We start from the raw sequence: 27,963 nt of genomic DNA, 5'->3' as shown, positions 1-27,963 counted from the left end.
AACTTTTCTTATTTTACCAAAATTTCTTCTTTTTGATTATTTCCAGAAAAATTATCGTTGGGCTAGAGATTTGTTTTGTAACTTTCCTTTAATTCATACAATTAAAAAGCAATTATGCATGTAAACTTCTGAATACAAAAAGCTCTAAAATGTTCTTGCTAAGTTTCCTGGCATTTAGCAAATAGAAATAACTTTGGTCATTCTAATTAAGCTAAAACGAGAAATATTTGGTCTGATTTAACATCAGGCCAAATATTAATAACACAGTGATAACACAGTAAGAACATTTTTTCATTTTTCTTCACTGTAAACATCTGGTTTCATCCGTACAATAAGGTAAAACCCAATCATTTAATAGGATAATTTTAATAGAAGAACCACTTTAGATAAAAAGCTTCAGAATAAATGTTAGTATAAATAATCAGCTTTATTGGGAAAAATAAATAATTTTTATGTGTAAACCTTTTTGTTTCATTCTAATAGATTCATAGATTTGTTTTTGTTCTTACATTATAAATATTCTTCCTATTCAGTTTTATTTTACATATCTGTCAGTTTTATATGCATATCAAGGCTTTACACAAGCTAAACACAAAACATTGTGGTGGCAGCATCATGCTGTGGGGATGAAAAATGGCTGATTTAAACTACACAAAATTCTTTAAATTAAAAATTTAAAAAATTGTTTATTGTAATATGTTTTTACTTTCGCAACAATATTTTATGAGATCTGTGTGTCATTAAAGATCCAAAACATAAAAACCTTATTAAAAGAAAAACACAATTTCCACATTTATTGGGTCATCAATTGTTTTCTATTTTGTTGGCCAAATTTTTACCATCCTTGACTCGTGGTCATGGGCCAAACAAAATCATTTCAAGGGCCACAAATGGCCCCCGGGCCACACTTTGAACACCAATGGAATGGTTTAGATCAAAGTGACTAACAGCTCATCCAATCTGACCGAATATTTCAGCCTTCAGATAGAAGATTAGTCTATAAATTTTGAGACAGAATACAAATGCACTCCGCACTTCTTAGTTCATTTTTTAAATTGAAAAACATGTAATATATCACAGTTATGCTACAGTTTGTGACAAAAACAATAAAACAGGTGATATGAGTGGTTTTGCAAGGGAAAGTTGAATAAATGAGGAAAGCTTCATGTTTCTGTTGCTCACCTACAGCTGTGGCTCCATTGTTGTGGTTCGGACGCCGTCCTTCCAGATAAGCCAGCGAATTAACCGTGACACAGTTTCTTCTTCACTCCTTTACTGCAGCAGTCGCTCTTTCCTCCATCCACATTTCCTCCATTTTTATAGTTTCTCCACCAGGTGAGTTGGTTTTCTTTGTTTACAGAAAGTTTAATTAAGTTTTTAATCATCTCTTTCTGGATTTCCTATGATATTTTAAGGTTTTAAGTTCATTTTTCTGTGCATACTTCATTCTAAGCATCCAAAATAAAACAATGAAATTTGATTAAATGACAACAGACTTTATAAAAGTAAAAGTATTACATGAAACTATATGCATGGTATTTAAGTTTCTGTAGTTAAGATTTGCTTCAGGTTTGAGAGTTCAGCAGATTAGTGTGTTTATGTTTGAAGCCTGCAGCTGTGGATTTATCTGCAAGGCAGCAAGAAATGATAGAAGCTTGACCTTCTGAGAGATTCACTTTTTACCTACTTACAGGAACCACAGCAAGTCCAAAAAACAGATGTAACTTCACAAACATGTCCTGAAATTAAATCTTTTTCACAATTTTTGGGATTTATTTTGTAATATTGTAAAATAATGGTTGTATAAAATTAAATCCAGAGGTCTGCAACCTTTACACTCCACATTTGCCTTAAGTAAAATTGTTAAAAGAATTTTTAAAATCACACAAAACTTCAATTTTTTTTATATTTCTGGAAATGTGTTGCCTGTTTTTTATTTTGAAATAAAGTAAATCACACAACTTTGCAGAAAAGCATGAAAACGTTTCTGTGAAGCTAAATTGGTGCCATAAAATTTGTTTGTTTTTTTATTGAAACTGAAAAAGTTTTGAAAATGAAAAAAAAAAATCATTAGATCAGAAAAGTAGTTCAGAACATTTTTTATTTTAGTTTCAAATCTTTGTTTTCAATTTCACATTTTTTAATTTTTGAACAAACTTCACGACCCTAATTTAGCTCCATACATTTTTTTGTGTGGGAGGCTAAAATTTATGGAATATTAAAAGACATAAAAAAAAAAACATAGCTTCCAACTTAAAGACAAAAAAACAGATCTAAAATAAAACCACAGGCATTTTTAGTGTGGTTCTGCAATGGACTATTAATTTATAACATAAAAATAGCTTAAACCAGTTTTTTAAATTAAGTTTATATAAAATATATTTATATATTGACATTTTATTCCATCAGTTTAACCAGAGCCACTGCAGAACGTCCAAAGAGCCACTTGTGGCTGCGGAGCCGCAGGTTGAACACCCTTGGTACAGATGATGAATGAATGAATGTTTAGTGATGAAATGCTGATTCTGTGTGCTTCATGTATTTCTTGGGTCTTTGATCCAGAAGGAGGTGTAGCTGCCAGCTGAAATGGGAGAATGGGACCTACTGGGCCGGCTGCTGGAGAAAGTGCAGAGCCACTCCACCGTGATCGGGAAGGTCTGGCTCACCGTTCTGTTTATTTTCCGGATCATGGTCCTGCAAACCGCCGCTGAAAAGGTCTGGTCAGACACAGAACATGAAAATGGAAAAAAGTACATCGTTTCCAACTCAATAAATCAACATCAACATGAAAAGACAACTTGAAAGAGCCTATCAGTCCCAGAATATCTAAAAACACGATAACTTGGTTCTTCCTCTGATCCTGCCCAGGTTTGGGGCGACGAACAGTCCGACTTCATCTGTAACACTCAGCAGCCGGGATGCGAGAACGTCTGCTACGACGTCGCCTTCCCCATCTCTCACGTCCGCTTCTGGGTCCTTCAGATCATCGCCTTGGCAACCCCAAAGCTGCTGTACCTCGGCCATGTCCTCCACGTGATTCACATTGAAAAGAAGGTGAGCTTCTGCTACACCGGCTAGCGCTAATTATGAGGATCAATAGAGGGCAATGCTAACTAAAGCACCAATCATGAATGTCACTTCCGCTGATGGTGTTTAGTGGACGCTAAAGTTAAAATGTCTGACTTTGACTCATTCTTCTAACATTAGACGAAGGAAAGGATGGAGAACCAGGCAGAGCTGGACGACAAAGTGAGTCTCTTCCTCAGGAGGACCTTCAAGGTTCCCAAGTACACAAAAAGCAGTGGGAAGATCAGCATCCGCGGTCGCCTCCTCCGCAGTTATGTCCTGCATCTCATTGCCACAATTGTTCTGGAGGCCGTGTTCATTGTGGGTCAGTACCTACTGTATGGCTTCACCCTGAAGCCCCAGTACGTGTGCTCCCGCTCCCCATGCCCTCACAAGGTGGACTGCTTCCTGTCCCGACCMACGGAGAAGTCCGTCATCATCTGGTTCATGCTGGTGGCGGCCGTCGTCTCGCTCGCCCTCAGCGTCGCCGAGCTGCTCTACCTGTTCGTGAAGGCGGTGAAGGAATGCGCGGCCAGGCGGCAGGACTACACCGTCACCCCGGTGACGCCCCCGAGGTCGAAGAAGAAAGCTTTTCAGAAGCACGCCGAGGTGATCCAGAATTGTGTCAACCTGGATTTGGAGCTGCAGGGGAGGAAGTCAGGGATGAACGGGATGGTAGGCGCCGTAGACGTGGTGACGGAGAGCAGCATTGGGGAAATCCACATCTGAGTCACAAATCTGTGTTTTGTTCGCATTGGCAGAAAGGGAAGTCAGGGTGAAGTAAATAAAGTGGGGATAAGATCACCATCTTCTGTTCACAGAACAAAGTTCCACAGAATTAGTTAAATTAGTAAAAATGAAACTAAAAGCTTCATTATTTTAAAGGGGACCTATTATGCTTGCTTGAACAAGTTGGAATGGATGTCTGGGCTGTACCAAACATGTCTGTTTACATACACAAATTATTCTTAGATAGTAACATTTTAGCTTAGTCCCTTCTGCCTATTTTCAGCTCCTTTCAGAATGAGCTGTTTTAGGGCTCTGTCTCTTTAAATCCAGACAAGCTGCTCCTGGCCACGCCCCCATCTCAACGTTTACACTCGAAACGGGAAAACGGCTGCAAACAGAGGCGCAGCAATACAACCGTACATCTTCAAACCCGAGTCCAAACTTGTCTTTTACAAACATGCTGGAGTTCTACTTGGTCGCTAGGTAACAGGGCTGGGCTCAGCTGGGGTTGCTAGGTAACGACGAAGCGACTCGAGGTTGTGATTTAATAATTGGAAAGTTTTTGAAACGGCTCATTTTCCATACACCAAAAAAACGTATTGCCAGAAAATGTCTGTGTTATTTTCTTTTAAAGAACTTTGGCTGTTTTTAGAAGCAGTAGAGACAAAAACGGAAGTTAATTTTTCATAATAGGTCCCTTTTAATACAAAGATCGTTTTTGTGGATATTAGAAGTCTGCAATTTTACAATACATAGTTTAAAAAATATATTTTTAGGATTGCATCTATTGTTTCTTAACTAGATTGAAATAATTGTATATTTATATTTTACATTTGAGATAAAAACACCTTTTTCTGTCAAAATGTTTTACCCTAAACTCATCACATGGTCTAGTTTTAGCTTCACCTTTAGGTTCAAATTCATTAAAGAAAAGATATATTGTTGCATTTTAGGTAACAAAATGTTTATTTTATTATTTTAAAAGGGATCTGAACTGTATATATTTGCATCTTTAAATGTATTCCTAATATTGTATGAAAAAAGCTTAAGAGCTACATTACATTATAAATTTGTAAAATGTGCCAATTTCTCTTATCCGATTAATTGATTACCAACATAACTGTTACTTGCAGGCCTAGCTATACAGTATGAAAATATTGTTTGTTTTCTGAAAGGTGAACTTTTGTTGAATATTTTAGATGTTTGCCTTTCAATCGGTTTGTCTTTTTCTTAAAACTTTCGTCTGTGGTGAGTTAAAGTTGCTTCTGGGTTTCTCAGTTTCCGGTTGTGATGAAAACCTGTACATTTTTAATCTGGTTGTGTGTCGTTTCTGTTCTGTTTCCCCAGTAATGTTTATACCTCATCACCGCCCATTAGTCATCCCTCGCCCTGCAGTCATGCGGTTCCTCTCTTCATCCTGGGTCAGCAGTTTTTCTTTGCCAGTCAGTTTGGGCACACAGTTCTGGATTCTGCTGCATTTATAGTTGCTTAAATAAACACTTTTACTTCTCTAATCTTCTTGCCTCCAATCATGTAGTTTTTAGTAGCTTTATTACTATAAAAAGTAATTTTTTCCAGACAGGAGGTCATAGAAAGCACACCCTCGTATGTTTAAAATCTTCTTCCACAAAACAGATATTACACACTGTGACTATGTATTAATCACAGTGTTGCCACTCAGTAACTCATAGCAACGCCTCTAGTGACTCGTATTTGTTGTTTCCTGTTTAACTTTAACGTGAATTTTGGTTCAGTTTTCTGCACAGCGTTGCTTTCATGACCGAGTCTCGGCCGGGTTCTGGCCCGACCTTTGTCTCAGTGTAGAGACAAGTTTATGGACAACACAGGTCCACATTGTCCCAGACGTTTTGGAGTTGGTTCTGGAGTGTTTTTCATGGCTACTGATTTTTTTTTTTTTTTTTTTTTTTTTTTTTTTAAGTTTTGAGATTGGCAGCTGAATGAAACACAATATTTCTGTGGAAGTAGTTTTAGACATAACTTTATATCTTGAACAGTAGCCTTTGATTCTCTGAGGTCATTGCTGATGCCGCTCCACCTCGGCGTTGTGCAGACGGGTCAAACTGATGATGGAGAGTTTTGAATTATGGGATCTGCTTATTTTTTGTTTTTCCCGCACACATTTTTATTTTTATTTTTATTGTTTAAATCAGAGGTTTAAAACTTTATGTCAAATAAGCCAAAATTATCAGATCAAAACTAAATTTTTTGTAAAAAGTAGATGTTATTAATATTACATCCAACACTTATGCATCCAGTTTTCAAATTATTTGAAACAAATTTATTTTCAGTTATTAAAAAAAAAGATTTGAGTTACTTTCTTTTAAAACGTTTGCTATATGTAGCTGAGTTTAATCAATTAAATAAAAGAAGCAAATTTGGGTGCAGCAAAGTCAACTTTTAGTAAAAGTCTATGAATATTAAAGTTTGGTTGTAAAAGGACAAATACTTTGTGTTATATTTAACATTTTCAACTATCAGTAATAATTTTAATAATAAACTAATTTGTGTCATTATTGAACTGCAGTGTGGGGCCACAAAAAATCAGTCCAAGGTCCACAATTTGCCCCCGCGCCACACTTTGGACACCCACGGTTTAAACCATTTATTTTGGTTTAAACCTAAATAAATAAATGAATAAATAATGTGGAATCTTTTGTGTTTTGTTAAATTTAGAAGATTTGTAAGTCTTGTAAAGACCAGATTGACCACAATAATTTAAAATGCATAACTCTGTACAAATAAGGATGTTCTTACTTTTTTACTAACAGTTTATTTTTGTCACTTAATAGGGATACAGAAAAACTAATTGAGTCCTAAAATGGTTTTGATCTGAAACAGAGAGATTACAAAACAAAGATTATTCAAGCTAAAAATGACTTCTTTTTTTTTGTACTTCTGTAAATTTGTTTTAAAATCGATGACTGGACCGATGATTGAATGGTTGCAAATGTATAGATGTGCAAACTTTACAGATTATGAAAGCAAACCTCCAGAAGACGAGGAGGAAGAATCTGACTGTAAACACGAGTCACTGTAAGGAGTGAATAACTAAAATGATGAATTTCATTCAGTTTATCCATTTCCAATTTTAAAACAGAACATTTCGGAGCACAGTCTGATCTAAACATTTTAACTTTAAAAACACGGTGTGTCTTTTAAGTTTCTTGTGTTTTTTTTTTAATCACAAATGCTTCAGATCATCGATGTGGAAAAGTTATTTCATCCTAGTGATCAATAAACATAAAATCAAGGTGTTACATGTCTGTGGGAAAATGCTAACCCCTTTTTATTGCCTATAAGTCCAGACTTTTACTAGGCCACTCCAAACCATCATTTTAAGGCATTAAAAGGCAGACCTGTTGGTGCAATGGCGCTCCCGAGGGGTGGGCATGAGGGGGCCAGGGCCCCGTCTTCAAAAAACACTATCCACCCCATCAGCCCTCCAAAAGAATAGTAAATATAAATCCCAATAAATTCATATATATAATTCAAATTCAGGATATATATACATATATATATATACTGATTCCTGAACTCTTTCTGAGTTAAAACATTAGTATTGTTTCTAAATTAATATGAACTTGTTTTCTTTGCCTTATTTGAGGACTGCATCTTTTTAATTATTTTCTGTAAATAAGTACTACATTTTTGCTTGGAATTTCAGAGACATGTCAGCAGTTCATAGAATAATAATTTTTATTTTTTAAATTTTTTATCCTTGTCGAATTATTATACTGTCCCTTAAATGGAGTAAATGATGCCTGCTCTAGAACCTGCCCTGGGTTATTTTGTGACCTCCTGGAGACGTCTTACATGGGATTTTGGAGTCATTTTCCATTTGTTTTTCATCTTTTCATAATATTTTTTTTAGATTTTGGCATTATGTGTTGTTTTTTGAGATCTTTTAGCCGACTTCATGTTTTCAGACAGATGATTCTTAAGTGATTCAACAACTTACATTGCAACCAGGCTTTGGGTATAACATGTGAAATTGACCCAAAAATGGGATTAATCACTGTTATTCATAATTCAACACAACTGAACTTTCACACAGGGTCGGATTGAGCTTTCTGCCCTCCAGTAAATTTATTAAAAACAGCTTTTGCTGTTAATGAAGTGAAGCAAATCCAGAGGAAATAAGAGTAGTTAATTAAATGAAGCATTTCCTTCCATCATAATAGTTTAAAAGATTGTCACACCAAACCTCCAGTCTTTCCAGCAAACTTAAATTTGGGCTTCAAAGTTGTCAATCATTAGTCGCTCCTACACCCGGTTTAGTCTCACTTCATTTTTTTCTATCTTTTCCCGCTGACGGTTACAACGTGACATAAAGGCCAGATGCATGTTGCGTAAGTTGATCCCTCATGAGAGCTGCTGCCCTCACCCAGCACAAAACTCCAAGGTCCAACCATAGTTAGTGATCCTCTCCAGCGGAGACAGTCCTTTCTGACCAGGTCAGCAGGTAAGATGGGTTTGTTTTCACCTTTCTGCTGCAGATGTCTGATCGCTTTAGGAAGCAGCTGTGCTTATTTCTGTTGAGAGCTCTCAAGTTTAAGGTGTTTTAATTTTTTAAGCATTTCTGATCAAAGCGATTAGTGAAACGTTTTTTTGCAAAGCTTATTTAAGCGTATCTCAGATTGCCTCTACTTGTTTGATTAGTTTAGATTTAAGGTGGGTTTTTTTTGTATAATTTAGATTTTTTTTTCACTTTGACTCAGTTTTAGTTTCCTTAAGGAGTGACAGTTTGGGTGAAATATTGATCAAAAAGCGCAAGGTTCGGCTGGCGCATGTGTTTTTCTTCTTACGCTTAAATCCAAATCTATTCAAGTCAGTTTATTCTTAGAGTCCAATTTACAAAAAAATACTTAAATTCGGTCCTAGATAGATTCAAACATAGATTAAAACAACAGTCTTTCTTTTAAAAAGATAGCAAAATATAACATTCTATCAAGTGGACTGATTCGGTAGAGTGCTGTATCATTGCACAGATAATACACTGCTCAAAAAAATAAAGGGAACACTTAAACAACACAATATAACTCCAAGTAAATCAAACTTCTGTGAAATCAAACTGTCCACTTAGGAAGCAACACTGATTGACCCGACGAGGGTCCCTGTTGTCAATCAGTGTTGCTTCCTAAGTGGACAGTTTGATTTCACAGAAGTTTGATTTACTTGGAGTTATATTGTGTTGTTTAAGTGTTCCCTTTATTTTTTTGAGCAGTGTATATTTCCTTTTTTTCGTTGTTTCTTTGGGTTTTTCTAAAATACATTGCCTGTTTTGTGTTGAACATATTCTATATGTCTGGTTGATTGATGCCTAGTTGCTTGTTGCCACCTTCCCAAGAGTCTTTTTTTTTTCCAACAGTAATTTTTTCATTTTTCCTGAATCATGACTTGGGCCATTATTTTAGGAAGGTGACGATGCGGTGTAGCGAATGACTTTTCCTTCCAGCTACTCCTTTTCATTCAAAACTTTTGTTTATATCAACATGTGGCATGTTAATTTTAAATAGTAAATTAATTAAATAAATACTGATTCACCTATTAAACAGTAAGTAGTCGTCTTTCCGTACGAGTGCATTGATTAGATAAAATGTTGGGGTTAATAATTCAGCAGCAAGGTGCGGTTCAGGGTCGCTGAGACCAAAACGAGGAGTTTGTTCAGTTGATTAAGTGCTGACACGTTTCTTCCTTTGCTTTGCCACAGATTAGAGCCTGAAAAGCCTCAGTAAAGATGGGAGACTGGGGGATTTTGTCCACCTTGCTGGAGCAAGTCCAGTCCCAGTCCACCGTGATTGGGAAGATCTGGATGAGCGTCCTCTTCCTGTTCCGGATCATGGTGCTGGGAGCGGGCGCCGAGAGCGTCTGGGGCGACGAGCAGTCGGACTTCATCTGCAACACCCAGCAGCCCGGTTGTGAGAACGTCTGCTACGACCATACCTTCCCCATCTCGCACATCCGCTTCTGGGTCCTGCAGATCCTCTTCGTGTCCACGCCAACGCTCATCTACCTGGGCCACGCCATGCAAGTCGTCCAGCACGAGAAGAAGCTGAGGGAGGCGCTGGCGAGTCCGGACGGGCCGCGGAAACTCAAGCAGCCCAAATACAGCGACGAGAAGGGACACGTAAAGATCAAGGGGAACCTGCTGGGCAGCTACCTGACCCAGCTCATCTTCAAGATCATCATCGAGGCCGGCTTCATTGTGGGGCAGTACTACCTGTACGGCTTCGTCATGGTCCCCATGTTCGCCTGCCAGAGGAAGCCGTGTCCCTTCACCGTGGAGTGCTACATGTCCCGGCCCACCGAGAAGACCATCTTCATCATCTTCATGCTGGTGGTGGCCTGCGTCTCCCTCCTCCTAAACGTCATCGAGTTGTTCTACCTGATGGCCACAAGGTGCAAGTCCAAGCGCCGCACCCAAAGGGCGACATCGGCAGAGAACCCCGCCAGCCTCTCGAGCCCCAGGTGGCCGACGACGGAGGACACGATGCGGCAGAACAAGATGAACATGGAGCTGGAGAACCACAGCGTGGGAGGCAGCCTGGACGGAGCCAAAGAAGAGAAACGGCTCCTGAGCGGACATTAGCTTCCCAAGATTAGCTTGTTTTCAATACCTTCAAGAGACTCAAACCAGTATGTTCGTTCAAAGAAAGTCATTGTGCGATCGTGTATATTGTAAACTAACAAAAATCACCATAAATATCCAACGGGAAGAGTCACAGTAGCTGTGTTTCCGTTACAAATGAGCGCAAAACTTTGTCGATATTCTGCTGTTAAAAAACAACAACACAATTTTGCAATTAAAATCACATGAATTAGTCATTAACAAACATGCCGCTCCATTGTCCACCTACCATTTCCTGTTGTCTTCTTCATGGTTTCCGGCAGTAGTAACATCTAGTTGTTGATCTTCTGTGATGTGAAAAAAGTGTTTCCAATACAGTTTTGCTAAACACGATATTTTTGAAATTGAAATTGACAAATTTACTTTTGTAATTCCAATTTTCTCAATCATATGGTGAATGGTAACGCAGCTATTGATGGATTTTTCTTCTTGTTTTAACTTGAAATCTACTAATAAACGTGTGCAATACTGATTTTATTTATACTTGTGACTGGAAGAGTGAGAAGCTTGTTTAAGTTTGTGTTCTCTGTGTGTTTGTGACACAGATCTGTTCCATTAAAATACGCTTCCTGTACTGTGATTACAATGATTGTAGCAGAGATATTTTTTGTATGGCTTTATCTCTTTCTAATAAATGATTGAAACTGAACAAAGTTGTTTTTTTTAACTATTGAAAAAAAAGTAAAAAATAAAATTCTGAAGAATCTGAATAATAGCGGATCTATAAAATACTTCACTTGTGAATTAGTGTGATTTAGTCATTCATACTACACCAACATATTAGCTTTTTCTCGCTCTCTGACTATAAATAATACTAAATGTTTCCTGATTTAGCTCATTTATCAGGTTTTTAGCAGTTGTTATGACTTGGGTCAAACGTTTTTGACCTCAAAAACATCAACTTTGTTGTCTTTAAATGCCTTTTTAAATAATTTTGCTAAGAGGATGATCGATTGACTTCCTGTCTTGAGATTCAGTTATCCCACATAATATTTTTTCATTGTGACGTCATCCATTGCATGATGTGGACCAATCCCTCCTACAACAAAACACCTACACACCATGATGCTTTCACCCCCATACTTTCTAATTGTGGCTTTTCCATAAAATGTAATAATCAGTATGATGAAATTGAGTGATATAACCTTAAAAATTAAGGTCTTCAACCTGTATTCTGGCTTTTTATGTTGCTTTTGGAGTAACGGCCTCTTCCTTCCTGAACGGCCTTTCAGCACAAAACTTATTTCTCTATGAAAATTAAAACTCTTATCACAGTATTTTCAGATCTGAGATTTGCTCAATTGAGTAAAATCTTGTGAATCCTGGCTGTTACAGAAAAACAATGTCTTTAGTCAGAGGCTTCTTCATATTTGATGTAATACTGACTGCTGCTGGAGATCTTTCCTGCCTACAGCCATTAATGTCTACAACATCTCCTTGAAAAAATGTAATTAATATGAGTTAAAGCAATATTAGATTTCCTTTTTGGATCAATAAAGTAATTCTGCATTGAACTGAATTGAACTGTATTAATCTGAGCATTTACAAACTTAGTGTTTGTCCACTACTGAACATTTTATATACATATATAAATATAATTACAGTTTTTACCACATCAAGTAGCAGCAGTAGTAAAAATAGGTCCATAAAGACATAGAACAACCCACGACAGTTTGATTCATTTGGAATAAAATTATAGCAGTGACTGACATTTGCAAGTCAAAAGTTATGGTTGCTATAATTTTTACACTATAATTCAGCAGATGATGAACGTATAAAAGTGTAAAAGTCACTCTGACTGCGTATGAGACGGGGTTGATTATGTTAGCGAGACAAAGCTCCTCTATAATGGCTGAATATTGTCTTAAAACCTCCATCTGTACTTAGTTTTTCATGTTTAATATGCTATAATGGACAATTTCTGTCAGAACAATGTGGTTTTTGCTTTTTACACCCCAACTCTGTTATTAATTTACAAAAAAAACTCCTCACTTTTTAGATCCATATCTCGCGTATTTGTCCTAAAACAGAACTATTCACACAGCTGATGCAGAAACATGGGTTTTTTAAACTGCTGCCAATCATTAACTTCCACAATCTTGTCAGAGCTCAGCCCAAATGTCTCATTTCCAGATGTCACGACAACGTGACGGCTCAAGCGGTTGTGCAACAGCATCTAATCTAAAGTTCAAGGTATCGTCCACGAGTTTGACTCGGAGCGGTGGACGCTGTCATTCAGCTTCAGCGCCGGTGGCCAGTCAGTTTGTCTCACAGAAGACCGTTTTAAATCAAAGGTAAGCAGGTTTTTATATTGTCTTTATCATTTCCATACAAGGAAATAGGATCAAATTTAAAACATGTTTATTTTTGGAAGGATATAGAAAAATGTATCTAAGCCAAGCCTCATATTAATATTTATTTATAAATATAAGATGTTTTAAGCGTGTCTGTGTGCATGTTTGTTAGAACATGCAGTTTTAACTGTGTGCATGTTCTAACAAACATGCACACAGACAAGCTTAGTTAAGTTTTAACTAAGCAAACATAAAACCTGTGATTTTTACAGTTTTTCTTTGATCAGATTCAGCTGTTCTGATTAGTGAGGATAACACAGCAAACATTAAATAACTTTCTTATGATTTAAGATGAACGTAGCAGCAAATTAAAACATTAAACTGCTTTTTGATGCCAGATGTGGTCAAATATTTATTCACAATCAGATAGGTGAGATCAATTGAGGCCTGATACTGTAGCTCTTCTGTTTTTTATTTTTTGTTTTTTTTTACTTATATTATTTTAACAACATATATGCATTTCTTTTCTTTTCTTGTAATATTTCTCTTTTTCTTTTCATCAACTTATTTTATTATCGTCCTTGTACAGCACTTTGGTGCAGTTTTACACCCGTTTTAAAGTGCTATATAAATAAATTTGACATTGACATATTAGAGATAAAGCTGGTATATTTTTGTATAATTTTTATCAAATGAATACTTCATAGATAAAACATAATGCTATTCTTCATTAAAGCTTAAAAAACTGCTTTTCCTCCGTTTGTTTAATTTTTGACTGAAATAACAAATAAATGAGAGGTGATTATTTCAGATTTTACCATCTGCTGTGGTTTGTGTGCAGGAGCCATGGGAGAGTGGGGATTCCTGTCCACTCTGCTTAACAAGGTGCAGACCCACTCCACTGTGGTGGGAAAGGTCTGGCTCAGCGTGCTTTTCATCTTCAGGATCATGGTTCTTGGAGCGGGAGCCGAGAAGGTCAGATTATAATATTTAAGCTTATAATTTTTTTAATATTATTTAATTTTTTCCTCCATTTTTTGTGTGTAGACTGTAATATATGTATGACAGTAACTTGTGCATCGTTTAAGTACGTAAATAGCTCTCTCTGGTGGCTAACTGTATGTATTCTAACTTACAGCTAACGTCACATTTACAGCAGATGTGTGAACAATAGTGTAAAAGCTGTGAATTAATCATTAAATAGATGCTTATTGTAACTATAACAATCTTTCCTTATGCGCTTAAAATTAACCAGTTTTACTCATTAATGATTTATTTTATTCTAGAAGCAATTATTCAAACACCTTTCGAATTTGAAGTGAACAACATAATTAGTGAAGTGGAAATAAAATCCTACATTTTTTTTTCCCAAATACAGATTTAAAAATGTCTGAAGTTTGTCTCAGTTTCATCTGGTACCCATTAATAAAATCACTGCATGTGTTTGCTGAAACATAGTAGTGGCTGAATTCGCCAGACACAGACACACGCCTGCAGTTTTTGTTAAAGTTTCATCAGTTTTTTATTGACAGAAACTGATTTGGAAACATTTTCTTTTCTCTGATTTTGTTATTTTTTGTTACTTACGTAAATTATTGTCATTCTGGGTCTTAAAAAAACAAAATTTCCACTTAAATGTATATTTTGGTCCATCAGATGATGTAATTTCTAAATATTAAATGATTGATCATTTGATCTGCTCTTACTGGAGTAATTTCTTGGATGGGTACTTTTTACTTGAGTAACTGATGTATTGCGACTCTTACTTGAGTATAGTTTTTGGTCCTCTGCCGCCTCTGATAACAATAATAATTAAGTCTAGTTTTATCGTTGCAGGTTTGGGGGGATGAACAGTCCAAAATGGTTTGCAACACCAAGCAACCTGGTTGTAAGAACGTCTGCTACGACCAAGCCTTCCCCATCTCGCACATTCGGTTCTGGGTTCTCCAGATCATCTTCGTCTCCACGCCAACCCTGGTCTACCTCGGCCACGTCATCCATGTCATCCACAAAGAGAAAAAGCTGAGAGAATACATTGAAGCCCACCCCAGCCGGGGGATTGTGAAGGTACCAAAGTACTCTGACGAGAAGGGGAAAGTCCAGCTCAAGGGCAACCTGCTGGGAAACTACATGACCTCCATCTTCTTCAGAATCCTGCTGGAGATAGGCTTCATAGTGGGGCAGTACTACCTGTACGGGTTTGTCATGGAGCCGCAGATCGTCTGCAACCGGGCGCCGTGTCCCTTCACCGTCGAGTGCTTCATGTCCCGGCCCACGGAGAAAACCATCTTCATCATCTTCATGCTGGTCATGTCCTGCGTCTCGGTGGTGCTCAACGTGGTGGAGATCTTCTACCTGGCGTGCACCAGGTCGTCCAGGCGGAAGTCCAAATCGGTGCCGACGACGGCCATCGCCGTCCACCCGCGTTTCACCACCGACAGCATGATGAAGAACGAGAAGCTGGGTCGCCATGACTCCAGCACGGCTTGAGGGACGACGTTCGGTGTATCCACCGAGTCTGTTGGCGGCAGGGCGGGGAAGCGGTGACTACACTGCAAAAACACAAAATATTACCAAGCATTTCTGGTTTGTTTAGTGCAATTATATTAGTACACTTGAAATAAGAAAAACTAAGAAGTAGGTTTTCAGCAAGATATAAGAGCTTGTTATATGTTGCTCTATGACTTTTGATTTTCGTGTTTTTATAATGCAAAGCACTTTGAAGTGCTTTGTTTCTGAAATGTGCAATACAAATAAACTTGATTGGCTGATTATTTCAAGTAAAAAATTCCTTCAGCTGCAGTATGTAACCTTTATGAAAAATATTATTTTTACATATTTGTTGAAACTGTCAACTCAAGCTCCTCTTTCTTCTTCCAGTTCTAACTAGAAACAACCAATCAGAGCCAGGAGGCGGGTCTTAGTGCTGTCAATCACCTTCCTTGCTCTGTGCTACGCTGCAGCTAGCAGAGCTTGTTGTGAATGCTAAGGCTAGTTAGCATGGCCACCAATGATGGCAGACAAACTGTTTCTTCTTTAACGAAAAGCTGTTTTTCTGCCATTATCACATGAGCACCAAGTACACAAGGATGATGGACAGCACTAAGACGTCCCTCCTCTCTCTGATTGGTTGCTTTTGGTCGGGGGCGATGCATTTCTTCAGACTGTAATAGAACCACAGGCGATCACTCTTTGCACAACATGGTGACAGTTTTAACAAGTATGTAGAAAACATTTTCATAAAAGTTACATACTGCAGGTTTGGTACTGATGAAGACGTTCTGGTTCCTCCGGCAGAGTTTTTAACTTATAGTAACATTTTTCCAATGCTACAAGTGAAATTATCTGTAATTGGAACTAGTACTGTTTCATCAATTTTAATTAAATATTAACTTAAAACAACATATTATATCTTGCTGAAAAGTTACTTGCAAGTCACTTTAAATGTTTTAAGTGTACTAAGATATTTCCACTAGAGACTAGATAAAAATACTTGGTCAGATTTTGTGCTTTTGAAGTGTACAAAGGTTGAATCTGTGAGGAAAAAATTGCCCATTTGTACGACTACAGTTACAGAATACAGTGCTGTTATTTATAAGGTATTAAATTACTAAACATATACAAATTTGGAGTTCTAGTTTGTTCCTGTTTAATAAGTAACAAACTGAAATATCGAGTAGCTTTGATGTCAATGAGATTGTGAAGAAAAATGGTTTTATGTGATGTTTGCTTTGTGTTTTGTAAATATGTGTATCTGGATCACAGCTCTTCTGCAGGAAGCTGCACCTGTTTGGTTTTTAAATATATTTGTTTGCTCTACAAGACCTGATTATACATTTTTAGTAAATCGTTTTGGTTGGCTTTCTTTTTATCAACAGGGTTTTTTTTCCCCTTTTAACATAATTAAATTCATGCAATACAAAATGTATAATTTTATGTCCCATTTTGTAAAATAAAATAATATTTTCTGAAAGGTTAATTGACCTCATTAATTTGATATGTGAAGATGATGCCATTTACTGGGATGCTTCTGCAAAATGAAGCTTTATTCTGAATTTACAGCACATACAGCGGATATAAAAACACAACACACCATGCCAGAGTCGCAGCGAGTAATAAATTAAACTGAGATCAATTATTTTCAAACTTTGTCACCTTGGACTATCTAGAACATTTTAATTGTTCATTTGGGTGTATGTTTGGCCTCATTGTGATGCTGAAAAATAAAAATCTCTCTTATTTTCAGCTTTCTAGCATAAACCTGGACGTTTTGGGTCAGAGTTATCATTTACAACTATTAATGATCGTCCACTGGCCTTTTAGTTTTTAAGACTTTTTCTCCACAATTCTTTTGGTCAAACTCAAGAGGTTTAGTAAATAAAATATAAAGAAAAAACTAAAAAAAAACACAGGACAGTGGTGGTCCCCGCTAGCTAAAAAGTTACCTAATCTTAATGCATTAATCATAAAAAATTATTCCACTGATATTGAAGCACTGAAAGAAGACGGTATTTAGTGGAAGCTAATGCTAAAGCGCTAATCTCAACCATACTGATACAAAATGGCAAAAAGTCTTACAAGGTATGGCTCTTTGTAACAGACCTTTCACTCAAGGCTCCGTTTTTGTTGAGTTTTGCTAACTCTGTTGCTAATTTTGGCTAATTGCTTTCACTCAGATAGTTCTCCAGACTTCAGTAGATTTTAAACTACTTACTGTAGTTAATGCCTTCTGGGTGCAGAATAAGTCATTTACTGCCTCTCATCACAGAGGAGACTGCTGCGTAAACAATCTTCACTCCCTTCAAAATAAGAGCATAACTATAAATGTCTCATACTATCCATCCATTTTCTTGCACCCTATTTCCCTCAGTGGGGTCGGGAGGGGTGCTGGTGCCCATCTCCAGCCAACGTTTCGGGCGAGAGGCGGGGTCACCCTGGACAGGTCGCCAGTCTGACGCAGGGCAACACAGAGACACACAGGACACACAACCATGCACACACACACTCACACCTAGGGGCAATTTGGAGAGGCCAATTAACCAGTCATGTTTTTGGACTGTGGGAGGAAACCAGAGTACCCGGAGAAAACCCACCATGCACAGGGAGAACATGCAAACTCCATGCAGAAAGACCCCAGGCCGGGAATCGAACCCAGAACCTTCTTGCTGCAAGGCAACAGCTCTACCAACTACGCCACTGTGCAGCCTGTCTCATACTAGATAACCAAAAGTTCAACAGTTGAACTTTATTCAACTGACAGTTTACAAAACAGACAAGTAAATTAGCGCTTTAGAATTTACCAGGAAAACTTAATTTAGCCTTAATTAAAATGAACAGATATTTAATATTAGCATATTGACAGATTAGCAGAAGTGTGGCCACCGCTGGTACAGAACATGAAGTGATTACAAAAGCAAATGGGGCCCAAATAAAACCTTAACAAAGTGTTACATGTGAGTTTTTTCTGCCCAAACTCTGCAGCTAACACTTCCCTAGCTAGCCAGATTGAACACACTGGATCCCAATCACTTTCACCTCCTTTGTGTTTTTGTTCACTGTTTTCTTCTCTCCATACCAGTTTGTTTGTTTCGGCCATTTTTCAAATCTTTTTCCTCTAGTATTTTTGTTCCCCTTGCATTTTTTGACTCCTTCTGCCTCTCCTGTACTGACCCTGGCTTTTCTTTGAGCTGTGCATTTAACTCAAACCTGCTTCGTGCTTTCTTTAAAAAACAATCTGCTTCTTTGGAAGAAACATACTAAGAAATGAATGATGATTCAAGACATTTCTGCAGTTCTTGCGGTTCTCTGTTTGCCAGGACATGAAATCAGTTAACAGTGATTCGACTCCTTAACTGGTGCATTGGTCAAGAGTTTCCTGACATCTCCCACACCAAACTGAAAAGTTATGTGTAGCTTTTCCAGCTAGAGACAAACAAGAAATATTATCTTTGGATGCCCTGGAAACAAAATACTCACTAGATACCACTCACTAGTACTTAGACCCTGTTATCTATGTGGTATAATATGTGGTAACATATTGCATCATAGGCTACGTTGTAAATGTGTTACACTTTTACAGAACATTTTTATCTTTAGCTGAGTTGTCAGTATGCTCTACATGTGTTTATTTTATTAGTTCACACTGACAGCACAGTGGAAAGGTTTGGACCTTATTTCGGTATTTTTGTTTGAACTTTTGAGTATTTTTTGACTGATTTTCCATTCAATAAATTTTTAGCAATGTTTTTGCTGTAGTTTCACTTAAAGGGGCCACTGTTGCGTCTCAACCCAATAATTATTTTAAATTGAATTTTTAGACATTTTATTACATTGACCCTTTCACACAAATATAACTCATCCCCATGTTTTTAGTTCTGTCAACAATAGAAAATAGTCCACATTTTCACTAACAGAAAATATGATTTTGGGACCAACTAAGGAGCAATTGGCCTAGAAATGTAACATACTGTAGACAACAAACAATTATAAAGAATGATGCCTTCTTCAGCTGTTCTTTTGTTTTAATTTCCTCTGGAAGTCACAGAACGTGAAGGAACCATGGAACAAACTGCTAACCTGGCTTCGCATAGCTGGTCAATCAATATCAGAAAACTAGAAAAAACTAGAAATTTGTGGTGTTTAGACAGTGCTAAACCTGGTGTTCCTACAAGGCAATCATTGCCTTTATGACTCCAATTCAGTAAAACAAGTGCGCCGTCACGAACATGCACAAATCCATGCACTGATTGGGAGTCAACATCAAGATGTGGGAGGGAGAAATTCCCATTTTCCAAAACAATCACTTGCTCCATTGAGTCACAGTCGACTGATGCTACCATAGATAGAGCTGCTGGGGGTGAATAAAAAAGTCAGAAGTTATTCATCTCTATTTATTTACCAGTTTCATAGAACCTGGTGATTCATGAATCATTTGAACAAGTGTATATTTTCATTTACTGTTTCTCATTGGAACCCCTGCTGGATGTTTCCTTTTGTTGCCAAGCAAGTTTGACCAAAGTCACGTCAGCATAGAAAATCATGCTCCTCTTTCAGTCAGAGGGGTGGAGCGCCAACAGGAAATTTGGAAATGTTCTGAGTTTTCTGTTTTTTATTTCTAGGAAATTCGTTTTTTTTTTCTAGAACATTTTTGACTTTGCAAACTCATAAACTTCCTTGTTTTTTTCAAAAAAAAATTAGCAATTAATCTAAACATTTCTGATTTTTCTCTAGCAAAACTTTAGACTTTTCAAACTCAGAAACGCCTTTGTTTTTTATTTTTTTTTGAAAATCTATGCAATTCATCTCAAAATTTCAGATTCTTTTTGGTGAAATGTTTGACTTTTCAAACTGAGAAACTCCAGTGTTCTTTCAAAAATAAAAATTCTGTAATCAATCTCGAAATTTCTGAGTGGTTTTCTAGAAAACTTTTATTTTTTCGAGAAATTATCTGAGATTTTTTTAGTAAATGTACTACTTTTTATTCTGTCTACAATGACCCTACTACCATGGAGGACCAAAACCGACATAACAAGAAAAAAACCATAAATATATGTTTCAATAAGAAATAAAAGCATAATAAATATATATTTAGATTTTCATTTTCCTTACACATGTATGGAGGACCAAAACCGACATAATAAGAAATAAAAGCATAAATATATTTTGTCGGTTTTGGTCCTCCATATACTACGGCCTCGTAAGTATAGGTGCAGTCTAAGTGAGAATAGCATTTACAGTCCGCCCATGTTTGAGCAATAAAATATGTCAAACAAAAGGGAATGCTACTTTTTACATATTTTGTTCCAGTACATCCAAAGCACCAGTAGATGGCGTCCATAACACGCACAACGGGCTTGTCCCGCCTCTACGTCTCAGCTTCCGTTTCCTCTCAGAAAAACAACAACAGCTGTTAGCAGTTAAAGATGGCCGCCGCTACCATGGCGGGGCTCGACGCCCATAGGATGGAGAAGAAGAAGTTCGAATACTTTTCCTCCATCAACTCCATGGCCAAGAAGATCATGCAGGAACGGGAGAAAATCAAAGCCGATTACGGCTCGTCCTGGGAGAAAATGACCCCGCAGGAGCAAGACAACGCCATTGATAACAGCATGATGGACCCTCATATCAGAGCCAGATACGCTATGCATAAAGTGGACCGAGAGGAGTTGGTCTGTTACCCCAAACTGCTCCTCCAGACGGGTCAGAAGATAGTCCACTTCGGTGAAGAGGTATTTAACGTCATTTCAGTTTGTATTTTAAGGTTTTTATGGTTTTGGTGGTGTGGCTGCTAACAATAGCCACGTAGACGTAAAGTACTTATTTGACGTCACAACAGATGTTTTCACGTAACGCCCCAAAGAATGAATAATAGCATAAATATTTAGTGCTTTGATTAGTATGTAGTCTAATTATCTCTTCTTCTTGTAAGTAATGAATAATTAATATATTATTACATTTTTGAACAGTTTGTTTCCATTTAAAACTGGCAGATGAAACGTATAAGCAGGGCTGGATTTACAATGATGTGGGTCCTGGGCTGTAAACCATTTTGGTGCCCGATCCACTAAAAAGAAAATTTATTTTTGCGAATGCAAATTACAGTACATTAATAGGTCATTCTATACATAATCAGGTATCAAATAATACCCAATGGTGGTAGACGTAATACATGCCTTCGCCAGTAACTACAGCCAAAAATTACTATAAATTTATAATTTGCAAATACATGAGTATTGTTTATATTAATCAAACTCCTAAAATATTACAACTCACTGGATATGGGCATATGACTCCTATATATAGTATAATTACTGCAAACATTCATTCATAAAAATATGCATAAATAAAATGTGGAGCTTTCAAGAAAATTGGGGCCCTGGGCATCTGCCATCAGCCCTTTCTAAAGTCTGGCTCAGTGAAATAATGTAAAAMATAAATAAATAAAAACGCTATAATATCACTATCCAGACTTCCCTAAACTGAATGTGATGTTTTGGGTAAAAGCTCTGTAAAGCTTTTACTTTACTTTTATAAAAGTAAAGTAAAATAGCTGAAATATTACTTGAACTATGACCCCAAATCCCAGAGGAGTTGGGAGGAAGATATGAGCTGCAACATCTCATTTTTCTGCGATAAAGAATATTTGAATTTTGTGTTGACTCAACCAAATATCAACATGAGAGACATGTTTGCAACAAGTTTCTGCTGACAAAGCATCTAAACGTATAATTATAATGACCAAAGTTGTTTTGGTAGACGCAGCACTGATTCATCTGCTGTGTCGGTGATTTTGTTCTTTTTCTTAAGTTTGAGTCATTCATATGCTWATGTAACAGTCGGAAGGAAGAAAAGCTATTTAAAAACTAGTTTCGACTCACAACAAGTAATTCAGCTACATGAGTGTCACAAATGTCAATATATTTAGCTCCAGTTGTATATTCCCATTATTCCCACTGTGTTAAGTAGTTCTAATTATACAACCCAATAATCAAATTCAGTTCATCTTATATTGCCTAGAGCTGCAACTTACTATTATTTTAGTTATTGGTTATTCTGGCAATTTTGATTAATCAGATTTTAAAAATTGGCACATAGTGCAGATTTTTCATTTAACCACTTAAACCTTTTATATACAATATTAGAAATGCATTAAAAGATGCAAATAAACAACTAATTCCTTTTTTAAAGGAGAAAATAAACATTTTATTGCCTAAAATGCAATAGGTCAGCATTACTTTACTGAGTTTGAACTGGGTGAAGTTAAAACTATCCCCCTTGAGGAGTCTTGGGTGAAACWTATTTACAGACAAAGGTGTTTTTATCTTAAATGCAAAATGTATTTAAATATTTTTTATGTTCTATTGGCACAACTATTGCTCTGTTTGTGTTTGTTCAGCAAATGGCCTTTTTTGAGTCCGTTTACTGCAGTTATTGATGAATCGATTACTAAATTAGTTGATGGTTATTTGAATAATTGGTTAATCATGATGAATCCGATTAATCGTTTCAGCCCTAACATTGCCGGTTGGTAAAACCTTCGTCTGTTTTCTGCTCTTCGTAGGACATTACATGGCTGGATGAGCACTCTGCCCCTTTCTCATGGGAGACCAAGGTAAAACCTGATTAGCTGGAAGCAGCGATCTTCATTGTGCATACATGTCTCTGTATTTACCAAAGTGTTTAAAGTCTGACGTGTGTTTCAGAGTCAGATGGAGTTCAGTTTGACGTCAGGCTCTGCAGATCAGGTGACCTCGGCTTCGCAGGCCGACACCAAAAGTGCAAAAGCTCCTCATTCCAATCAGCTTGGGAAGAGTACAGCAGGAGCCAAGGTATGGATCACACTGCAAAAACTCTAAATCCTACCAAGGATTTCTGTTTAGTATTTAGTGCAGATATCTTGGTGCACTTCAAACAGGGCAAAATAACTCATAAGTAACTTTTCAGTAAGATTTAGGAGTTTGTTTTAAGTCAGTAATTCTTGAATATTGATTTCAAAAACRTACTAGTTCCTCTTGTTTTACTTACAACACGGGATAATGTCTTTTTATAAATGAAATAATCTGTCAGTGTACCTAGTACTTTCTCATAAATTAAAACAAGCTGCTATATCTTGCTGAAATGTTACTTGTGAGTTAGCTTTGTCCTATTTCAACTAATATGTTTGCACCTAGAAAGTAGACATTGCGTTTCACTGTTAACAAAACTGAAGCTGTCTAATAATACCTAAGCCAAGTTGCAGGGGTCACATGTGACCCCTGACCCCTGACCAACTACAATAAAAAAATTTCAACAACAAAAAGAGGCTTGGCCTACCAGTACAGGTGGTTGATGCAGACGGAGAGTTTTTGTTTTTAATTAGGGTAATATTATTACAAACAGATTCAATTATTGTTACAGTGGAAAATGTTTGATGCAATAGAAAGTATAAATTTTTTATAGCCGCACTTTAGTTTTATAGTAAACAGGAACACATGTATATAGTGACTTTTACTCAAAAGCACCAAAATATGCTTTTAGTTAATTTGTTAAACATGGTTAAATACACTCAAATTTGATCCAAAATGTGACAAAAATCCTGCTTTCATAGCTGAGACCAAAAAAAGAAAAGTTTTTTCTTCTTCCCAAAGAAGATTTACAAATTTTGATGAGACAAATGTGCAAAACACTTTTTTATTTTGGGGGATATAACAAATTTGTACACCCTTTCTTACAAAATGTCTGACTAATTATTGCATTTTATTAGCTTATTGATGAGCGAGTAAAATTAGATTTTTCTTGGCCATGACTTTACAATTTTTGCCCATGAGATAAAAAGTTTGGACACCCCTGGCCTCAGCATYGTAGGCATTTGAAGACTTTGTGTGATCTGTGCAGGTTTCTGTCAGTGAGGGCCGGAGGCCGGAGGAGGAGTCGTCCTTCTGGAAGATCAGCGCTGAGAGGTCACGGCTGGAAGGGGAGAAGGCTGATTTCCAGTCCCTGACCCCGAGTCAGATCAAATCCCTGGAGAAAGGAGAGAAGCCCCTCCCCTCCTACCTCAGACAGGTAAACTCCCRCTGCGTTTCTACTGACCCAAGAATTACGCAAAAATCACATGTAGCTGTTTAYATACGTYGTCGCCATGATTTTTAATGACTTGTGTAAAAAAGCTTATTCACCCGATTTCAATTTTGTTTCTTATTTAATGGAAACACTGCAGTTGTGAAATTGTTTTGTTTTTGTTTTTTGACATTAGCGGAATAGAGAAAAAGATCTGAGCAAATTTGTAATGGAAACAGATTTAGAGAATTATATCTGTGGCCGATTTATCGGCACCGATTTCCTTAGTTTTGGGAAATGATTGATGATCGATCTTATCAACTTTAGCAAAAATCTAAAAATCAGTGGCTGTCTTCTTGGACTCTGCAGTGAGACGTTTGACTGACAGACCGGCCCCCCAGTTCATGTCTGCATGTGTGCGGTTAACAATAGTCGCTCCWCTGTTTCCAACTCAGCAACGTTATTGCTACAGTTAACAACACTGACAAAAAAAATGGCTATCAGCCACAGTTTGAATCAGCAGGTCAGGCTTTTTAGAGGTCGGTGCACTCCTAATRGATATCTATATATATGTTCCATTTTTAATGCTGAATTAAATCTTTCTTCAGGAGAGTTCTATCATCTCCAAGGAGCCTGAAGCTGCAGAGTCCCACCCTCCAGCTCCGGCCAAGTCCATAAAGCCCAGAGCCCCCAAACCTCCAGCCCCACAGCCCCCAGCCCCTGTGGCTGTCAGTGCAACACCTGCGTCCATCTCCATCGCGCCGGCGCCGCCCATCGCCGCCTCTTCTTCTGTCGGAGGCTGGGAGAGATCTCAGAGCACCCTGCCGTCTGTCAGCAACACCCTGGATGAAATGTTTTCATCCAATCTGATATCGAAGCCTTCAAAGCCCGCCGGCGCCGCAGASAAGGAGAAAGCGGAGGAAGGTTCACCCCCCTTGGACGCGAGCCCCACCTTTTCCCAGGTGAGTTCTGAATCCGATCCGCATTTCTCTCGAGGTTTTTGCATGTTTTGCATTTCTAACCTCAGAGAGACATTATGTCGGTAGCAGTTTCTGATATGAGCTGCCACACTAATAAACAGTTGTAGCCTATTTCGTTATTGGTAAAGCAATTATTTAACGAAACGCAGAACTTTTTATAACAGTTGCAGTTGTGTAAATTAATTTGTGTTGCTTGAAGTGTAATAGTGTAAACTATTATTTTAAAGAAAAAAAGTTTAAACGTTTATTGTCAGTTGTGCAGAGAAATTTTTGTCTTGGTCAAAATGCAAATAAACATTTTATGGATTAAAGTGCAATAACACATTTCAGGTCATAAAAATAGGATCCTTCACAGGAAAGAAAAAATTTSTCACGTGATTAATTTTTTTAACATTGGATTAAATATTTTATTGAAAATTTCTGTAAACTGAAACCTGAGAATTTTACATCTTTGCAGAGTAAATGTGAAGGGAACCCATGCGAAACCCATTGGGTTTAAAACAGTAAAACATCCAGTTCACCATAATTTCAMCAGTCYTGTTGATTCGCTGTTTTCACAGTTCAACACCAGCAACAACATCCTGAAGACAGGATTCGACTTCTTGGACAACTGGTAAAATCCACAGCAGAGAGCCGCCGCCATCATCATCATCATCATCGCTTTAGAGACGGACCACATCGCCATGACTACCAACCTCCACGCCCAGATTTAAGAGACACGCTCCTGAAACACAACGGCATCGATTCTCTCTGGCTTGTTAAGACATTAATTCGCCACCTGTGTACGTTTTGGCTTTTCTCCAAAGTAGAACATCTTGTTTTTTTTATGCTACAAGTCTGGATGCATGATATTAAACTGCTTACACACAATTAGAAAACACTACAAGCATGTCATAAATCAGCCCAAAACTATCATACTGCTTTTGTTTTTTTGTGACTAATTTMRCTTTTATTTATAACTAYATATGTTCCWGATGTGATAATCTTTAGGGTTTAGAGTTGAGGCGATCCTTTAATGCTGCAGTTCTGATATAAATATAGTATTTTAGAAGCAAAATCGTTGAAAATTTACCATTAATTCTGTTTAGTTTAAAACTGAAACCTGCTGAATGGATTTAGCTTCTCGCCACATCATTCCGTCACAGTTGTGTGTTTTGATAAAATATGCRTTTGAACATGTTGGTAAGCAATCACCATTACAGTGATTGGTAGTGTTTGTCATAGACTAAATACCTAGAGTACTATTTTACTTAGTTTTATATTTATCTGCTAATTTTATCCTCAGTTATGTGTACAGATGGTGAACTCACTTTGTGAGGTTAAAGATTGAAATGAAGTAAAATAATTTAAATTGTGTCATTGTCTTTCTTTTTGAAGCTTTTGGGTAGAAATGCTTAAAGATGATAAATGTTATTACTCTTTTCCTTTTTAATTGTACTTAAGCTTGTAGMTCTTAAATKTATTATTTCAGACAATTATTTMATCAATGCATAAAACATGGCTGCATGTTTCATATTTTCAAGATATTTAGATTGACTAAGATTTGAATATTTTTTATTCTAAAAATGTCTACATTTGATATATAGCTAAATAAATCAGACTTCTCATRTAAATATGATTAAATTACAAGGAAAACTGGCAAAGTCRGAGTGTTTACCCAACACTCTTCTGACAAAACATTTTGATTAATTTTCCAGCTCTTTAATGGATTCAGCTATAATTTAAMATCTTAAATGTGTAGGAAATAAGGAAGGTTGATGATTATGAGGCAAAGAAAAGTTTGTGTTCAGGTTAGAAGCAGAACCTCAATCTGGAGCAAAGCAGCTGCTCTGCCGGGTATTTATAGAATCKGGAGCACTGCTGTTGCGTTTCCTGCATATTTTATGCTTGGGGCATGGAGAGAGCATCATTTAACAACAATGAAATCAATCATTTAAGGTCCTTTTAGGGCTAGCACACTGAAAATAATCCCGCTCCCAGATGCTTAACCCTTAGTTAACCTAGWTTAACATAAAACTTAAGAGCTTTTCCAAAATCCTTTCCTCCAGATCTACTAGCCTGCAACTTTTAGATGCGTCCTTTCTCCAACGCCTGATTTAAATTCTCAGCAGAGAATTTAAATCATGCTGATGAGGAAATTCATACGTTTGATTCCTATGATTTGGAGCAGGGATGCAGGTAAAAGGACTTGTTTTTAACCCTGTCCTAAGTTTTTTGGGATATTACTTTACAAATGATAAACATTTCTAAGCCTTATTTAGAAATGAGGGTGTTTTGAACTCAGTTAAGCTCGTGAGCTTCTTTTCTAATGCTAACTAGCTTAGCATATCAATGTACAATCCAGACTGCAAAGCTTTTTCYAAGCTACATAAAAACAAGCACATAGAATGGATGCAAATTACTGAACTATTAGAATATTAAACAGTAAATAGTTGAGTATTTTGGAAAGTACAATTTTATTTAGGGTTGAATTAAATCTAGTTTATTTTCATGGTACCAATTCACAACACATTTACTCTGAAGGTCCATTTTAAAAGAAATTGTCCAATTAACGTGTAATTCTATTGAAATATATGATCAGATCAGTTCATTTATATAGATTAAAGTAATTCCAGTCAATTTGGTTTGTAATACTGTATTGAGATTGGCAGAGTTGACTAGATGTGGTCAAACAATCGAGCCACTGACTAAACAGGCTTTGCAGGAATCC

General features: G+C 37.0%; 4 protein-coding genes and 1 long non-coding RNA gene across 9 annotated transcripts; 4 read left to right on the top strand and 1 right to left on the bottom strand.

Moving 5' to 3' along the window:
• Positions 1-517: 517 nt before the first annotated feature.
• On the top strand, positions 518-5,311 carry gja11 (gap junction protein, alpha 11). 3 transcript variants are annotated; one of them, XM_008397249.2, is made up of 4 exons: positions 518-1,335; positions 2,566-2,715; positions 2,869-3,054; positions 3,208-5,311. In XM_008397249.2, the coding sequence occupies exons 2-4, from the start codon at positions 2,587-2,589 to the stop codon at positions 3,793-3,795; spliced, it is 903 nt and encodes a 300-aa protein (XP_008395471.1). In that variant the 5' UTR covers positions 518-1,335; positions 2,566-2,586; the 3' UTR covers positions 3,796-5,311. The 3 variants fall into 3 exon arrangements, with proteins under 3 accessions (XP_008395471.1, XP_008395470.1, XP_017157773.1); XM_008397248.2 differs by having other exon boundaries at positions 2,563-2,715; XM_017302284.1 differs by lacking the exon at positions 518-1,335 and having other exon boundaries at positions 2,175-2,715; positions 3,208-3,741; positions 5,143-5,311.
• A 2,168-nt stretch (positions 5,312-7,479) lies between these two features.
• On the top strand, positions 7,480-11,700 carry gja13.1 (gap junction protein alpha 13.1). 2 transcript variants are annotated; one of them, XM_008397255.2, is made up of 2 exons: positions 7,480-8,278; positions 9,527-11,700. In XM_008397255.2, exon 2 carries the CDS (start codon positions 9,554-9,556, stop codon positions 10,403-10,405), a length of 852 nt encoding a protein of 283 aa, XP_008395477.1. In that variant the 5' UTR covers positions 7,480-8,278; positions 9,527-9,553; the 3' UTR covers positions 10,406-11,700. The 2 variants fall into 2 exon arrangements, with proteins under 2 accessions (XP_008395477.1, XP_017157777.1); XM_017302288.1 differs by lacking the exon at positions 7,480-8,278 and adding an exon at positions 8,349-8,372.
• On the bottom strand, positions 10,473-15,015 carry LOC103457251 (uncharacterized). Its single transcript, XR_532410.1, has 2 exons — positions 14,929-15,015; positions 10,473-10,731 (listed from the first exon to the last, which is right to left on the bottom strand). It is a non-coding gene; the product is annotated as an uncharacterized LOC103457251 (long non-coding RNA).
• LOC103457250 (gap junction Cx32.2 protein-like) lies at positions 12,068-17,535 on the top strand. 2 transcript variants are annotated; one of them, XM_017302289.1, is made up of 4 exons: positions 12,068-12,738; positions 13,580-13,713; positions 14,575-15,256; positions 17,462-17,535. In XM_017302289.1, exons 2-3 carry the CDS (start codon positions 13,585-13,587, stop codon positions 15,226-15,228), a joined length of 783 nt encoding a protein of 260 aa, XP_017157778.1. In that variant the 5' UTR covers positions 12,068-12,738; positions 13,580-13,584; the 3' UTR covers positions 15,229-15,256; positions 17,462-17,535. The 2 variants fall into 2 exon arrangements, with proteins under 2 accessions (XP_017157778.1, XP_008395475.1); XM_008397253.2 differs by lacking the exon at positions 17,462-17,535 and having other exon boundaries at positions 12,070-12,738; positions 14,575-15,550.
• Positions 17,536-20,630: 3,095 nt separating this feature from the next.
• lg21h1orf198 (linkage group 21 C1orf198 homolog) lies at positions 20,631-26,609 on the top strand. The gene is made up of 6 exons (XM_008397252.2): positions 20,631-20,966; positions 22,799-22,849; positions 22,941-23,066; positions 24,112-24,279; positions 24,882-25,235; positions 25,814-26,609. Exons 1-6 carry the CDS (start codon positions 20,661-20,663, stop codon positions 25,868-25,870), a joined length of 1,062 nt encoding a protein of 353 aa, XP_008395474.1. The 5' UTR covers positions 20,631-20,660; the 3' UTR covers positions 25,871-26,609.
• The last annotated feature ends 1,354 nt before the right edge of the window (positions 26,610-27,963 follow it).

Source organism: Poecilia reticulata, linkage group LG21 (assembly GCF_000633615.1).
Source record: "Poecilia reticulata strain Guanapo linkage group LG21, Guppy_female_1.0+MT, whole genome shotgun sequence".
In the NCBI taxonomy this organism is placed as follows: Eukaryota; Metazoa; Chordata; class Actinopteri; order Cyprinodontiformes; family Poeciliidae; genus Poecilia; species Poecilia reticulata.
This window is presented reverse-complemented; position numbering and strand designations above follow the sequence as displayed.

What these genes read in the sequence shown, in the direction of transcription:
- gja13.1 (XM_008397255.2), top strand. Translation starts at nt 9,554, where the DNA reads ATGGGAGACTGGGGGATTTTGTCCACCTTGCTGGAGCAAGTCCAGTCC.
- LOC103457250 (XM_017302289.1), top strand. Translation starts at nt 13,585, where the DNA reads ATGGGAGAGTGGGGATTCCTGTCCACTCTGCTTAACAAGGTGCAGACC. An exon ending in TTGGAGCGGGAGCCGAGAAG is followed by an intron (nt 13,714 to 14,574) that starts GTCAGATTATAA and finishes TTATCGTTGCAG; the next exon opens with GTTTGGGGGGATGAACAGTC.